Genomic DNA, 12,707 nt, shown 5'->3' with positions numbered 1-12,707 from the left:
ATTTCAATTCCTCAAAATATGAAAATTATAAGAGCTATCTAGCCAGGAAGAAGGACGTACTACGAAGCATAAATAATTAATTGTATCAGTAGTTTGCAGGCCCCTCTCAGTGTCTCTCCCCTTAATTATGAGATATAGAAGATGACACAGCAGCAGAATTGCCTGAAGCAAAGGCTGTGGTCATCTGCATGGAAAGCTACTGATCACGCCATGCACGTGGTCCGAGTAAGGAGGACATCCATTGATATTTGATAGTGAGTAATTAAATATATCGGTAAAAAATGTTCTTTGTTCGAATCTTGATTTAATTTTACTGGTCTCTCTGTATTTTACCATTAAAGTTTCACTTCCCATCAATTTAGGCATGCAGAAGAACCCTGCAGTAACTTTCTTTTTCATCTTCATGTTTCTGATTATGTGCATTTTCTTTCTCCAGATCCCTTTGTTGTTTCAAAAAATAGCTATAAAAACACTGAAGAACTAGATGAAAATAAATTCAAATTTGACAAGAATTTCTAATATCCTAATTAAATTTTGATGGTAATTTTATATATATCGTTATTAACTCGCAGATCCATTGCTTGCAGAAAAGATTGAGAAAATAAAGGGAGAGGGTTTATTAAAGGAAAATATGAAAAAAGCAAAACGACAATCAAATGAAATAACTAGTTCTACTTGAAGGCAACAAGATGGCATTATCAATATGATTGATACACATGAAATACATCTCCAATGTGCTCAATAATTAAGCTTCTCTTCTCTTGTCTTCTTAACATAAGATCGGCCGGGAGATATTCTAACTCCACTAGCTAGTTCAGATCGATAATTATATCTCCATCTTGAGATTATTGTTAGGCAAGAGATTCCCTGAAAGAATTGTAGACGTAAGTTATCAAACTTGAGTTAAAATACGCCACCAACCAGCTAGTCTAATTCCTAATTTGGGGACCAGATGATCCATGCAACAGGAATTGTTCTATCTTGTTGTTTTGTTTGTTGGGTACGTAAAACCATGCATCACAATCCATGCCACTCGCGCAAATAGGATAAGAATATTTACCTTGCAATGATTGAAATGGGAAGGATGCTGTTCCTCTCCCCAGCTGGAATTCTACTCTATACAAGCTCTGAAAGATAGTCGATCCATTAATCTGAAATGTCCTCAGCAGTAACTTAATTAATGGATGAGAGATATTTACATTGGGAGATGAGCCAAAGGAGGATCCGTCAGGCACTAGATCCGGAGAATCCATGTACATGTTCAGCCCTGAGCAGGGATGGGGCTGTAAGGAGTCGAAGTGAAGGAATGGCTGGTCCATTAGCTCAGACGAGATGCCCATGCTGCTCGATCTGGAAGGTAGATTTCTCTGCACCAGCTGAGTCATCGCCTCTCTGCTCAAGAGGTCGATGTCCTCCATTGGACTAACAGCGGCAAGTTTCATTGATAGGAACTGCTCGACAAGCTGCTAATTGAGGTTCCGTTGATGTCCAGGTAAAACATATATAGATGAACGATGAAGTTTAAGTACCTCGACTTGTCTCTGGAGAGACTGAACATAGTTGATGATCTCATCGAGCATGCCGGCTTTTCCGGTGATCTTACTGCATCCCGGCACCAGTTCCTGGAGGCACTTCATCCTTTGGCTGATCCTTTCCCTCCTCACCTGTGAACAGAAGAAAATTGAGATGGAGAAAGATCGATGAGAAATTTTAGGGTGGGTGAATCGGGCTTCACATACTCTTTCAGCTAGGCTATGGCTGTCAGTGGCTTGGCCGCGGCGAACTCGAACATGAATGTAATCAGTCTTTGAGCTGTCTCCTGATGCCTCCTTTCTACTGTTCTGCTGCTTCGACTCTGGTTTTGCTCCTCCTCCTCTTTCTTGTTTCACTCTCTTGCAGTTGCTCTCAACTTTGCCCAAGTCTTGCTGATGGATTGCAAGAAGAAATTAATGTTCTAAGTTTCATTGTGCAAAAAAAGTTTTTTTTTCTTCTTCTTCTTCTTCACCCTACCTTTGACTTGAGAGAAGTCTCTGCCTTCCTCTTTCTTAAGCTGCTATCGCTCAGTACCGCCACGCTTGTTTCCTCAAAGTTCGGAGCTGCAGCAAGCGAACGCTGAGGAATATCAGGCAACCCACCTTGCACGCAGAGATCAGCACTATAAGAATGGCGACTCGGCTGCTCCTGCCCCTGTTGCTGCCATTTGGAGGAGAATCGACGAGAGACCGGAGACTGTAGGCACTGCATGACGACGATGAGTATGAGGATATGGAGGAATCGCAATTCTCCGAAACGACTCTGCCTGTCCCAGCCTTGTGCGTGCATATATAGCAGATGGAGAAGGGCAGTGGATCAAACGGGGAGTAAACAAAGGTGAAAGATCGATCCATCTAGTTGTTGCCAGTGAGCGGCGATAGGAAAGCGAGCCAGCCTCTGCTCCACCCTCGATAAGGTAGGGTCCGGCCTGACATGATCGACACGTGGGCGTGTCCCGCAGGCCCCACCGCCCACATGGCTTCGTACGTCCCCCATGGCACCCCACGACCAACCGTTCCGCTACCTCAGCAGGCCGCTGTGAATCTAAGAAATGAAGATGCTTTTACGCCGATCACGAAAGGTGCTTTTCCAGGTGCTTCTGCTGCTGCTGCTGCTGCTGCTGCTGTTCATTTCAAGGATCCAGATGAAATTAAACTCTGGCGATGCATTTAACTGCTCTCAGTAATTATATTTTGATCTGCAACTGTGCATGGTCAAAAGGAACAACAAAAAATTAAATGCAGGCCTCAGGGTAAAGTTATCAGCTGGTTTGGCTTTTCACCGGCAGGGAATTTATAGGAACTTAATTGAGTCTGAGAAAAAGGCAAATATTTCGAGCAATAAATTTGATTGCGTAGCTGAATGGATTCAAATTCTGTAAGAATTAAAGGGACGTATCTTAAAAATACATATTTAAAGAAAGTTTCTTCTATTTTTTATTTAAAAATACCCTGTGTATGTTGAATAATATCTTTAAAAAACATTATGAAAACTAGGATGAAAATCCAATTTTGAATGGGCCAAATGAAGACTGCAGGAGTAAGAAGCTTTAAAATCCTTTCCACAGTATAATACAAGCATGAACCATGATTTCGATTATCTTCTTTTTTTTTTTCAGATTTACAGTGAGTAAAGAGTTTAAACTAATCTGCAGCTCATCTTCTTTGCGACCAGATGATAATGAGTTTGAAGTATTGCTTCAGAGGACACAGCTCGTGATCATAATTATTAGAGGTCTTGACCTCCTTGTTTTATATATATATATTTATTTATATATAATGCAGAAGTGGCCATAATTTGGTTCATTAGTAACAGCTTAAACAAGACTGAGCATTGGAGAAAGAGGCCAAGAATGTCTGGCAAAAGCTAGTTGTCTCAAAGCCTTATTTAATGCCGATAAAGAAGATGTTAGAGTTCCACCAATGGTCAATTGTTGCGTGGATCGAAAATGGTTTTGCTAAGCATCGAGCTTGGTGGATTAGTAACAACCTGAAGGATCGGATCAACCAATGCATGGAATTGACTGCCTAGAACTTGAAATGCTTTTTAATTTATACTTATATTTAAGTTTCTCGGTTAATCATCATGTTCTCACCGTGAATCTTGATTGCTTTTCCATTTGTCATGGTGAAGTAATTTAAACTTTTGCCTTATTTCAGGTACGTATTTCTCCAAAAACTATAGAAAGTTCTATAAGTGGTAATATGAAGTGACTTAACAAGAATATATAATGCTTAAACTATTATTTAATCTGAAATGGATAGAGCGTCCGGGCATTAGGCTTGATAAATAAAGGAAGTAAAGGAGACGAGAGATTGTTGGGAGATCTTAATTTACTCTTCTTTCCTTCATGTGATTTTGTCTCCAATCGTTGTGGACATTGAGCCCATCTGTAACCCATCACCCTAGTTATTAGCTTCCACCCACCCACTCTCCTCCCCTATTTCACCTATAATCTATTGTTTTCATTCCATTTTCCATCTTTATTCTCATTCTTGTGGGTCATTCTCCTAGTTAAATTTGTATTATAACTCAAAGTGGAGTTTGGATGCAATGAATGGGGATGGGAAGTTATGCATGATTGAAGTTGTTAATGTCTTTGTTGGCTTCAAAGTACCCCTCCTGTCCACATCAATTCCTTTTTGGAACAGTGATGGTTTGGAATTGGATTGGAACCCAAAATTTATATGGAACTAAGGTTATAAATCCATAGGAATCACATAATTTAGTGGTTTCAATCAAAATCCGACTAAAAGGGCCATATATACAACTGTAAAGTAAAGGTTCCAATCAGTGCACCGTGCAATGAGTTTAATGGATTTAGTAGGAACGGCTTCTTTTTGGTGGAATCAAGATGCCAGCGAAGTGACAAGATGCAGCAGTTTCATTGTTTTTATGCAGCAGCAGCAGCCATATATATCATTAAGGCGACGTCAACAAGTTTGAACTGGCAATTTGCGGTTAATACATAACAACATCGTCGTACACGCCAACGCTGACCAGTTTTAACGTCAACCCATAACAAATCTTCGAGGTGCAGATGCGGTTTAAAATTAGGCCATAACATCATGAAGTAAATTGAATGCTAGCTGCAGACACCTCTGTGAGCGTTCAATCCAAATCTCTCTCATTAGATATCCATTGGAGCAGCTCCAGAGCTTCCTTCCTCGTCTTGCTCAGGAGCCTGTTCAGCAGGAGCATCTTCTTTGATCTCAATTGAATCAATTATTTCCTGGATTATCTTCTGATCAATCAAATTAAAGGCCTCATCTTTTCCCAAGATGGCTACTGTGCAGATGGCGCTGGTCAGCTTCTCTCCTTGTAACGTCTCCTTGATGGCAAAAATTGCATCTTTGATCAGTTCATCACGAGAATAGTTGTTGAAAGACTCGAACCTGCGTTCCAAGAAAGTTTTTGCAGCTTGTGAGCGGGAACCAATTGCGAATGCTTGGTACTCGAAGTAGTTTCCACTGGGGCAGTTGTAGTAGAGGTGAGCTCCAGTTTCATCTAATCCAGCAACAAGCAGACCAACTCCATATGGCCTTTTCCAGGATCGCTGTGTGCACACCTGTAGTTGACGTCAAGAGCCAATACAGTGAGGCCAGATACGATGTCTCAGGTTAATTTTCACAAAACATCTAGCACGAGTTGACAGTACAAACAAGTTTTCATCTAAACTGATCTATAAGCTCGAGTTGGTATAGGAAAACATAAGTACTAATGATATGCCATCTCCTAATCCAAGCTACAAACATTGGTAAAATCATTGGACTAACAGGCATGCCCCAAGTTCAAATTCTGTCACTGGATTCTTTTTGTACATTATATCCATGTCTATATTATCCACTGTAAAACATAAAAGTTGTAAAGCATATTTGTCCAGTGTGATAATAATCCAACTTTATTAAAGTCATGCGCCTCAGTCAAATGACTCAATTCTGGATTGAAAATTTTTCGGTAGTAAAAGAGACAGATGAATCTTGTGATATGTATACCAAACAGAGGAAATAAGGAAAAGAAAGAGTTTCAACATGAGGAATCTGTAATTGAAGAAAATATGCAAAGTTTGTCCTGTATATTAGCAAAGTCTATGATATATGAACTTTTCATAACACTTAAAAACAGAAATTTTGAATGTCAGATCCATCCCTGTTTTTAGAGAGTGAATTTCATGAGACTAAATCATTAATAATGGTCAAGCACTACACCAGTAGAAAATGGCCGAAAGAATTATGAGGCATATACTGAAAGTGACCATATACTGAGACTTGAGAACAGGTATAACATATGAAAATGGATTTAGTTGTCAATACATCTCATTATCAAAGAAGAGAATGTACCAAGTAATTATACAGTCAGATCTGGTACAGGTATCAGATATGAGAATGGATCTACTTGTCAATACATCTCATTATCAAGGAAGGGATCTAATTATCTATATGAATATGCTATATTCTTACTGAGGTTTGTTGTACAAAAACACATATAGGGGTAACCAAAGTCTCCCACTAGTACCAGAGATATATTATCTGAAGTAAAGGGAACTAGGGACAGCATGAGAAAGCACTAGACTTCTCATGATTAAGATGATGCATAGAAGAAGCATAACATCAACATTGGAGATATGAAGGGGAACACATTGAGAGATGACTATAAACTATCGTTCCTTTATTGTCACCATTGTTATTCTTCTTGATCCCTGATCCTTGCTTATTTGAAGAATTATTAGATGGGAAGGATTGAAACAGAATGGCTTAAATCAACAAAAGAAATCACCCAATTTTAACATGTAGAAATGGTATTGATCTGATTTGACTAATTTCATTTTTTATACATCAAAGTTGAGTCAGCCAAGTTTAAACCAGATCCCATGTAACAAACCTAGATAGAATCAGCTTATTTGCAAAACTATATGCCTAGAATATTCACAAATAAGTCATTATTATATCTAAGTATTAGCAAGCAAATGGAATTTATCTTTGTCCCATTTTAGCTATTCAAGATAACTCTTTCTTGTTTAGATTATTTCTATCATTGACTTGCTCTTTTACTTCACAGGGAATAGATAATTAAGAATCGAAAGAAAGATGGGGACAGAAAAATGGAGAAAAGGGAGAAAATAAATATTTAACTTGATCAAAGATGTCATGGCTAGTTGGTATTAATTCCGGCTAAAGAAGCTAAAACTTACTTGAAAATCATGTCAATAAGGAAGTTAAGATTTTGCAGCTCATCACAGCTTAGATGCACCTACCATAACACAAAAGGATATTCTTAAACGCCTAAATCCCTCTTCTTTTCTACTCTCGCTAGGATTCCCATGAAAGATGTCGATTCACCAAATCCCCTCACTTTCTCACCCTTTTTCCAATGTATTATGTAACAACAATATAGGTATGGGGCAACGCTAGAAGATCTATAGCTCTAGCCAAAACAAAAATCCCAAAGGCTTCAAACAGTTGAACATCTTTCAAATGTTGGGTAGTTACAACTGAACGAGAAAAATAGATCAAAAAGTGAAATTCGATAATGCCCACTGAATATTCCAAAAACTTCACAAGATCCTGGCAGATAATGCCCTTCCACTAAATTGTGGATATATCACAGATATATAGAAGAGTAACTATATGATTCTATCTTCAGAAATTCAAACAACAATTGAAGAGAAAAGAAAAAAGGGGATCGGGGAACCTGCGCCTTGTCAGCGAGGCGTACGACGAGGCGGGAGACAGGCAGAGGAGACTCGTAGACAAATGCGTGGTTGATGCATTCGTTGCGAAGGTAGCGGGAAAGAACGCGACCATCAGCAGTGAGACCCGCGATGGCAACGCCGATGTGATCGTCAACCTTGAATACCTTTTTCTGATACGAGGAGAGGTCGGAGGCGGCCTTGTTGACGGTGGCTAGGACGACGTGCGAGGTGGAGCGGAGGCCGACCGCGGCAGCGCCCTGCTTGACGGCCTCCATGGCGTACTCAACCTGGAACAGCCGCCCTGCCGGGCTCCAGGTAGTGACATCAGTGTCGTACTGGTTCCTGAACATCTCGCTACTCTCTTCTTCCTCCTCCCTTCTGCTGACCGTCGTAAGTAGGTATATTAGATCGGGTTCTCCTTGCTTCTTCCGCAAGGCAGAGAAGGCCCGTATCTCATCTGGGCCGGTCCATTAGGCCCATGCGAACTTTCTAAAATCATTTAAATTCTTTTCTTTAATTTCTTCTTAAAATATGCGTTTCTGCTATTTTAATAAAGATAAACAAAAAGAATATCAAATTTATCAAAGCATATTTTTGCAAACGCGATTACAAAAACTCTCATCACTTCTTCACACTACTGTGCTTTTAAATTTAGAATAAACTGAAAGATACCAAGGAACAAAGTCGCCTCTGTCAATCAGAAAATTCAGCAGTCAAATCGCCAGAAAATTGCTCACCGATAATTTATTCCGCTACGACAAAGCATTCCAAGACCATACGCCGGCATGTTTTGAACATGTAACAACTAAACGTAAAGATAGTTCTACTGGAACATTATGAACTGTTTCACTAGTTCCAATTTGATAGTCCAACTTGGTTATTCCATACGATCCTAGAGACCCATGAGGTGAAGCATGATGGCATTCTGAGCATGCATTCGGTTCTCGGCCTGCGGGAAAACGATCGAGTTGGGAGCTTCGATGACACCATTAGTAACCTCTACGCCTCTCTCCGCGGGTAAGCAATGCATGAAGTAGGCTTTTGGGCCAGCAATCTCCATCAGAGCTTCATCTATCTGCAAAGCACATTCATTTAGTAGAAGCCTATGACGTTTGGTAAAGATTAGACAAATATAATGGACTCATATGCATTATCAAATTGCGTTTAAATATTCAACTGAAATTTGAAAATGCATCAAAATAAGATAGCTTATACTCCAGAATTAGACAGTACACGAATACATACATAATTAATACATTTCACATATATGATTAATACATTTCTTTACAAGTATTTTTGAAAATAAATCTTTGTCAAGTTGGTGTACCATTGTAGCATTAGTACATATCAATCAAACTCATTAAAAATAACAATAATAATGAAAAATTAAAAAAAAATACCAAAAGAAACTGAGGAAGAAGATATTATCCATGTCCATAATTGTTTGTAATGTATAAGCAATCCCATAGCTTAGTCTCATTCGTTGGCTTGAGATTTCTGTCGAGTACTAGTTCAACTACGTAGGAACTTCAGCTTAGCTTGAGTTCCACACAAGAACTTTTAGCTTGGTTTCGAATCACATAAGATCTAAAGCTCAAGATGCTTATTTAAAAACAATCTTGAGCATGATCAACCTCAGCTCAGTTTGACTATAGAGTCAATTTTTCAAGCACACTAGCAACTAAACATGGATGATGTTTTTATTTAAGATTGACGTCCAAAAACCTGTTTTAAGTTTAGTTTCTGAAAAATAAAATGGAAGGGAAGTCAAGAATAATGTACCTGAAACCCTTGGAACTTCTGCTTTCTGTATGAAGCCTCCTCTTTTTGCCCCATGCTAGCCCAAACATCTGAATACACAACATCCGCCCCCTTGACTGCTTCCTTTGGGTCATTAGTAATTTCAATCTTACTAATTCCAGCACTCTTAGCCTTTTCAACGGTCTTCTCGTCTGGTTCAAATCCTTTTGGGCAAGCACATACAAAATGGAAAGGAACTATAGATGCCAACAGAAGCCATGAGTGTACAATATTGTTCCCATCTCCAACATACACAACCTATTGAGAATCACAATTTAAAATATGTTAAATTTCAATTCTGTCTATCTCCAATTAAAGTCCACCTAAGTATTGGATACCTTGATTCCCTCCAATTGACCGATGTGTTCTATAATTGTAAGTGCATCAGCCATGATTTGGCATGGATGGTTGTAGTCAGTTAGACCATTTATAACAGGTACAGAAGAATATGCAGCAAGGTCCAAAATATCCTGCAAAAATAATGAAGGAGCATGATATGTGTAAATTTGCACAAGAAGTTAATCGCAAAGATGTTGTTCTTTGGAGCCTCTCTTTTATATCAAGCATCTTCTTTAGCAGCCACACTTGCCAAAAGTAACAATGCCAAGAACAAAAAATTACTAGAGAGTATTATAGCAACACAAAACAGATGGCTAGGGTTGGCGTTGATCTAACTGACAGCCTTCTATGTCAATTAAATTAACTAGCTGATGCAACATGGGATTGTCCCATGCCTATGATTGAAGCCAGGTTGTATCAAAGGCTATTGTGTGTTCAACTTTAGCTCAAACCTAGTTTGGCTAAAAGCCTATGCCCACTTAGAACTCACTTCTTTTAAACTCACTATAAATAGCCCACTTTGGCTATGTTAAGTATCAGGGGAGCTTCGCTGATAAATTCAAACACGAAGATTCCCCCTTGCATGTTCAAAAGCTAACACAAAAATTGGACATCTACATAGGACAAGGTTGGAAGCTGCTATAACTCAGAAAAATAAGCAAGGTCAAGTGAAGCATTTCCAGTTTGAGTAGGTTAGATCTAAACACATTGTTGCAGAACATTAATTTTGGACTGCAAAGATACATATGTACATTTATGTGCATTCTGCTCCCTATGCTTTTAAAAACAAAATAACTGTTTGAGTTTTAATATTGGTAACAGCAGATTTTGAGAAAATGTATATAGACAATAAGACACCCATCACAATATGTTGTAAAAATGATGATGATGATAATAATAATAAGTTACTATATAACTTGGCCTTTAAACCTTGAATGCCAAACTATTGCATTTTAGCTTATACTAGCAAAGTATCTGATATATATGAAATTTTGGGTATCCAGCAGGAAGACAAAGGTATAAATCATCTATAACCTGAACATATGTTCCACAAGGCCTTGTCAGATAAATGAACTTTAGAGGAAATCAGCAAGAGCTTTAGTCAAATTATAATGCTTGACCAGAAGGGGCAAAAAATAATGCATAAATACACATACACAAATCAATCATCATTTCTACAGCTTTAGACACATAAAACGTGTATATAAAAGCTCCATGATGCCTATGATAATGTGTACCACAGTGTGCTGGAATGTGTAATTGTGAAGAATGTATACTTAACTTTGTAAAAGAGACAGACTCAGAAGCCAACATAAAAATAGTTGCACATTAATCTGATAAGAATTTTAAATCCTAATATTTAGTTCCTAGCTTAAATTGATAAAGATAATAATATCACAGAGGCATACTTCCTAACAGAAATAAAATCAATAACACAAAAGCTATACGCTAAAGCTAAAATAGAATGGTACTGGCATAATAATTATGAACAACTTGAAAGTGTAGAAGTAAACCAGAGGGCTTGAGCATTCCAGAACATGCATGTGATTTCCCAATAATACAACTATACAATTGAATGGTTGTGCATGACAAAATAGAAGTGCCATGAGGATGCCATTTTAGCATGAAATGCAACCAACCATGTTACCTGATGAGAAAATACACGTGCCATGAGCATGTCATTGTAGCGTGAAAGTACTCTAGCAACATCTCGAGTTTCCTCACGCTTGCCCATTTGGATATCATCAGGACCCAAGTAAATGGCATGGCCGCCAAGCAAGAAGAATCCTGTCTCAAATGAAACACGGGTCCTCATAGATGGCTTGGCAAAAATCATGGCCATAGTCCTTCCTTTGAAAGGGAGGAAAGATCTGTCTCCTGATTTTAACAGTGCTTTGACCTCAGCTGCTCGATTGATGATCTTGAGGATAGTTTCTTTGTCAAAGTCACTGATGTGGAGAAAATCCTTGGGGCCAGATTTCACTGCATGCAACCCACAATTTCAGAAGTCATTGAACTTAAAGGCTTCTTTTATGTTTTTACTTAAATAGCAAAGAATGACATTAGAGATTCTTTTATCTGATTCCCATTTCACTGCATGCCTAAATGCCCAAACGGTTCTCAGTTAATGCTATTCTAACATTTTCTCTATCAGGCAACAGTAGTGGCTAAGGCATGATGGAGCGGGTGTCATTTCAAGACCAAAGGGAACCATTTCCTACACTAATTTTTTTACATTTAAGATATTAGGAGACAACTTGAGGTGCAAGTACTCACCAAAATGTATTTCTCACACCATTCAACCTGATTTTTCTATGTCCATCACTAAGAAATTAACAGACGTAATTTCACATAAATAGGAGACAATCAGGTAAGTACTCGATGTGTATTTCTCACATTCAACCTGATTTTTCTTGTCCATCACTAAGAAATTAACAGACATTTTAAAGGCAACAAGTGAAAGAGAATATTATAAATTCTTTCCAATATGGTGGCATTTATCCTAAAAAGCAACAAATGATACTCACAGGATTGAGTTATGGTAAATTTAGTCAAGATTCATCAACAAATCTAAAGCACCAAACAAAAGCTAAAAATGTTTTGTAACTTAAACCTTACGTTTATCTAATTCAGCGAGAAATGAAGAAGAATAAAAAAAATGAGCGGCGAAAATATCCTAGAGAATACCATAATCAACACAATGACTTTCAGGAAATATATAATACGGAGCGCACATACAAATCAGTATGGATCACACTTCCCGGGACAAGAAATCCCTAGGGTCGTCCATCTCAAATAAACCTAAAATCCCAAATTCAACAATCGATCACATCGCACACGACAGTGCGGTAGCTGAATCACTGGTCAAAAAAATAAGATAACCCTATAAACGAGATAGAAATATTACGCTCGCTTGATTTGGAGCCAGAAACGGTTGATTGTGAGGGCGCGGACGTCCGGCATGAGATGCGGCCGCGTCGCCGAGAAGCAGCCGAGATCGAGGGATGGAGCCGAAGAGTCAAGTCCCGCCTGGGAAATCCCCCGGAGGAATCGTAGGAACACAAGGCGAGGGCTCCGTCGGACCTGAGAGATGCGCCGCCGGAGATGGCCGCTGCTGCTGTCGCTGTCGCCGCCATGTGGATCGGTCCCTTGAGTGGAGTGTCTATGTGTACGAGCGGAAATAAATAAATCAGCGTCGATTAATTCATTGTTTATTTGGGCCGGACCGGAATTACCAAATGGTTCGATAGACCGGGCTTCGCTTAAGTTTTGTTATAGGAATTTTTATTAAATGTTATATATTTTTATTAAAGAAGATCGAAAATCAAATAATTTTCACTTG

General features: G+C 38.7%; 3 protein-coding genes across 4 annotated transcripts; all 3 read right to left on the bottom strand.

The window, feature by feature from the left end:
• Positions 1-744: 744 nt before the first annotated feature.
• Positions 745-2,322, bottom strand: LOC141842288 (basic helix-loop-helix protein 79-like). Of its 2 annotated transcripts, XM_074730499.1 has the most exons (6): positions 2,011-2,322; positions 1,740-1,925; positions 1,530-1,664; positions 1,200-1,451; positions 1,061-1,127; positions 745-867 (listed from the first exon to the last, which is right to left on the bottom strand). In XM_074730499.1, exons 1-6 carry the CDS (start codon positions 2,320-2,322, stop codon positions 827-829), a joined length of 993 nt encoding a protein of 330 aa, XP_074586600.1. In that variant the 3' UTR covers positions 745-826. The 2 variants fall into 2 exon arrangements, with proteins under 2 accessions (XP_074586600.1, XP_074586599.1); XM_074730498.1 differs by lacking the exon at positions 745-867 and having other exon boundaries at positions 930-1,127; positions 2,011-2,244.
• Positions 2,323-4,466: 2,144 nt separating this feature from the next.
• Positions 4,467-7,605, bottom strand: LOC141839919 (proteasome subunit alpha type-1-like). Its single transcript, XM_074727773.1, has 2 exons — positions 7,225-7,605; positions 4,467-5,101 (listed from the first exon to the last, which is right to left on the bottom strand). Exons 1-2 carry the CDS (start codon positions 7,573-7,575, stop codon positions 4,664-4,666), a joined length of 789 nt encoding a protein of 262 aa, XP_074583874.1. The 5' UTR covers positions 7,576-7,605; the 3' UTR covers positions 4,467-4,663.
• A 260-nt stretch (positions 7,606-7,865) lies between these two features.
• Positions 7,866-12,518, bottom strand: LOC141839484 (ornithine transcarbamylase, chloroplastic). The gene is made up of 5 exons (XM_074727228.1): positions 12,273-12,518; positions 11,013-11,347; positions 9,364-9,495; positions 9,008-9,283; positions 7,866-8,300 (listed from the first exon to the last, which is right to left on the bottom strand). Exons 1-5 carry the CDS (start codon positions 12,499-12,501, stop codon positions 8,118-8,120), a joined length of 1,155 nt encoding a protein of 384 aa, XP_074583329.1. The 5' UTR covers positions 12,502-12,518; the 3' UTR covers positions 7,866-8,117.
• Positions 12,519-12,707: the final 189 nt, after the last annotated feature.

This window comes from Curcuma longa, chromosome 11 (genome assembly GCF_044706935.1).
Source record: "Curcuma longa cultivar G26 ecotype Majalengka, Jawa Barat chromosome 11, ITB_CL_G26_1.1, whole genome shotgun sequence".
Lineage (NCBI taxonomy): Eukaryota > Viridiplantae > Streptophyta > Magnoliopsida > Zingiberales > Zingiberaceae > Curcuma > Curcuma longa.
This window is presented reverse-complemented; position numbering and strand designations above follow the sequence as displayed.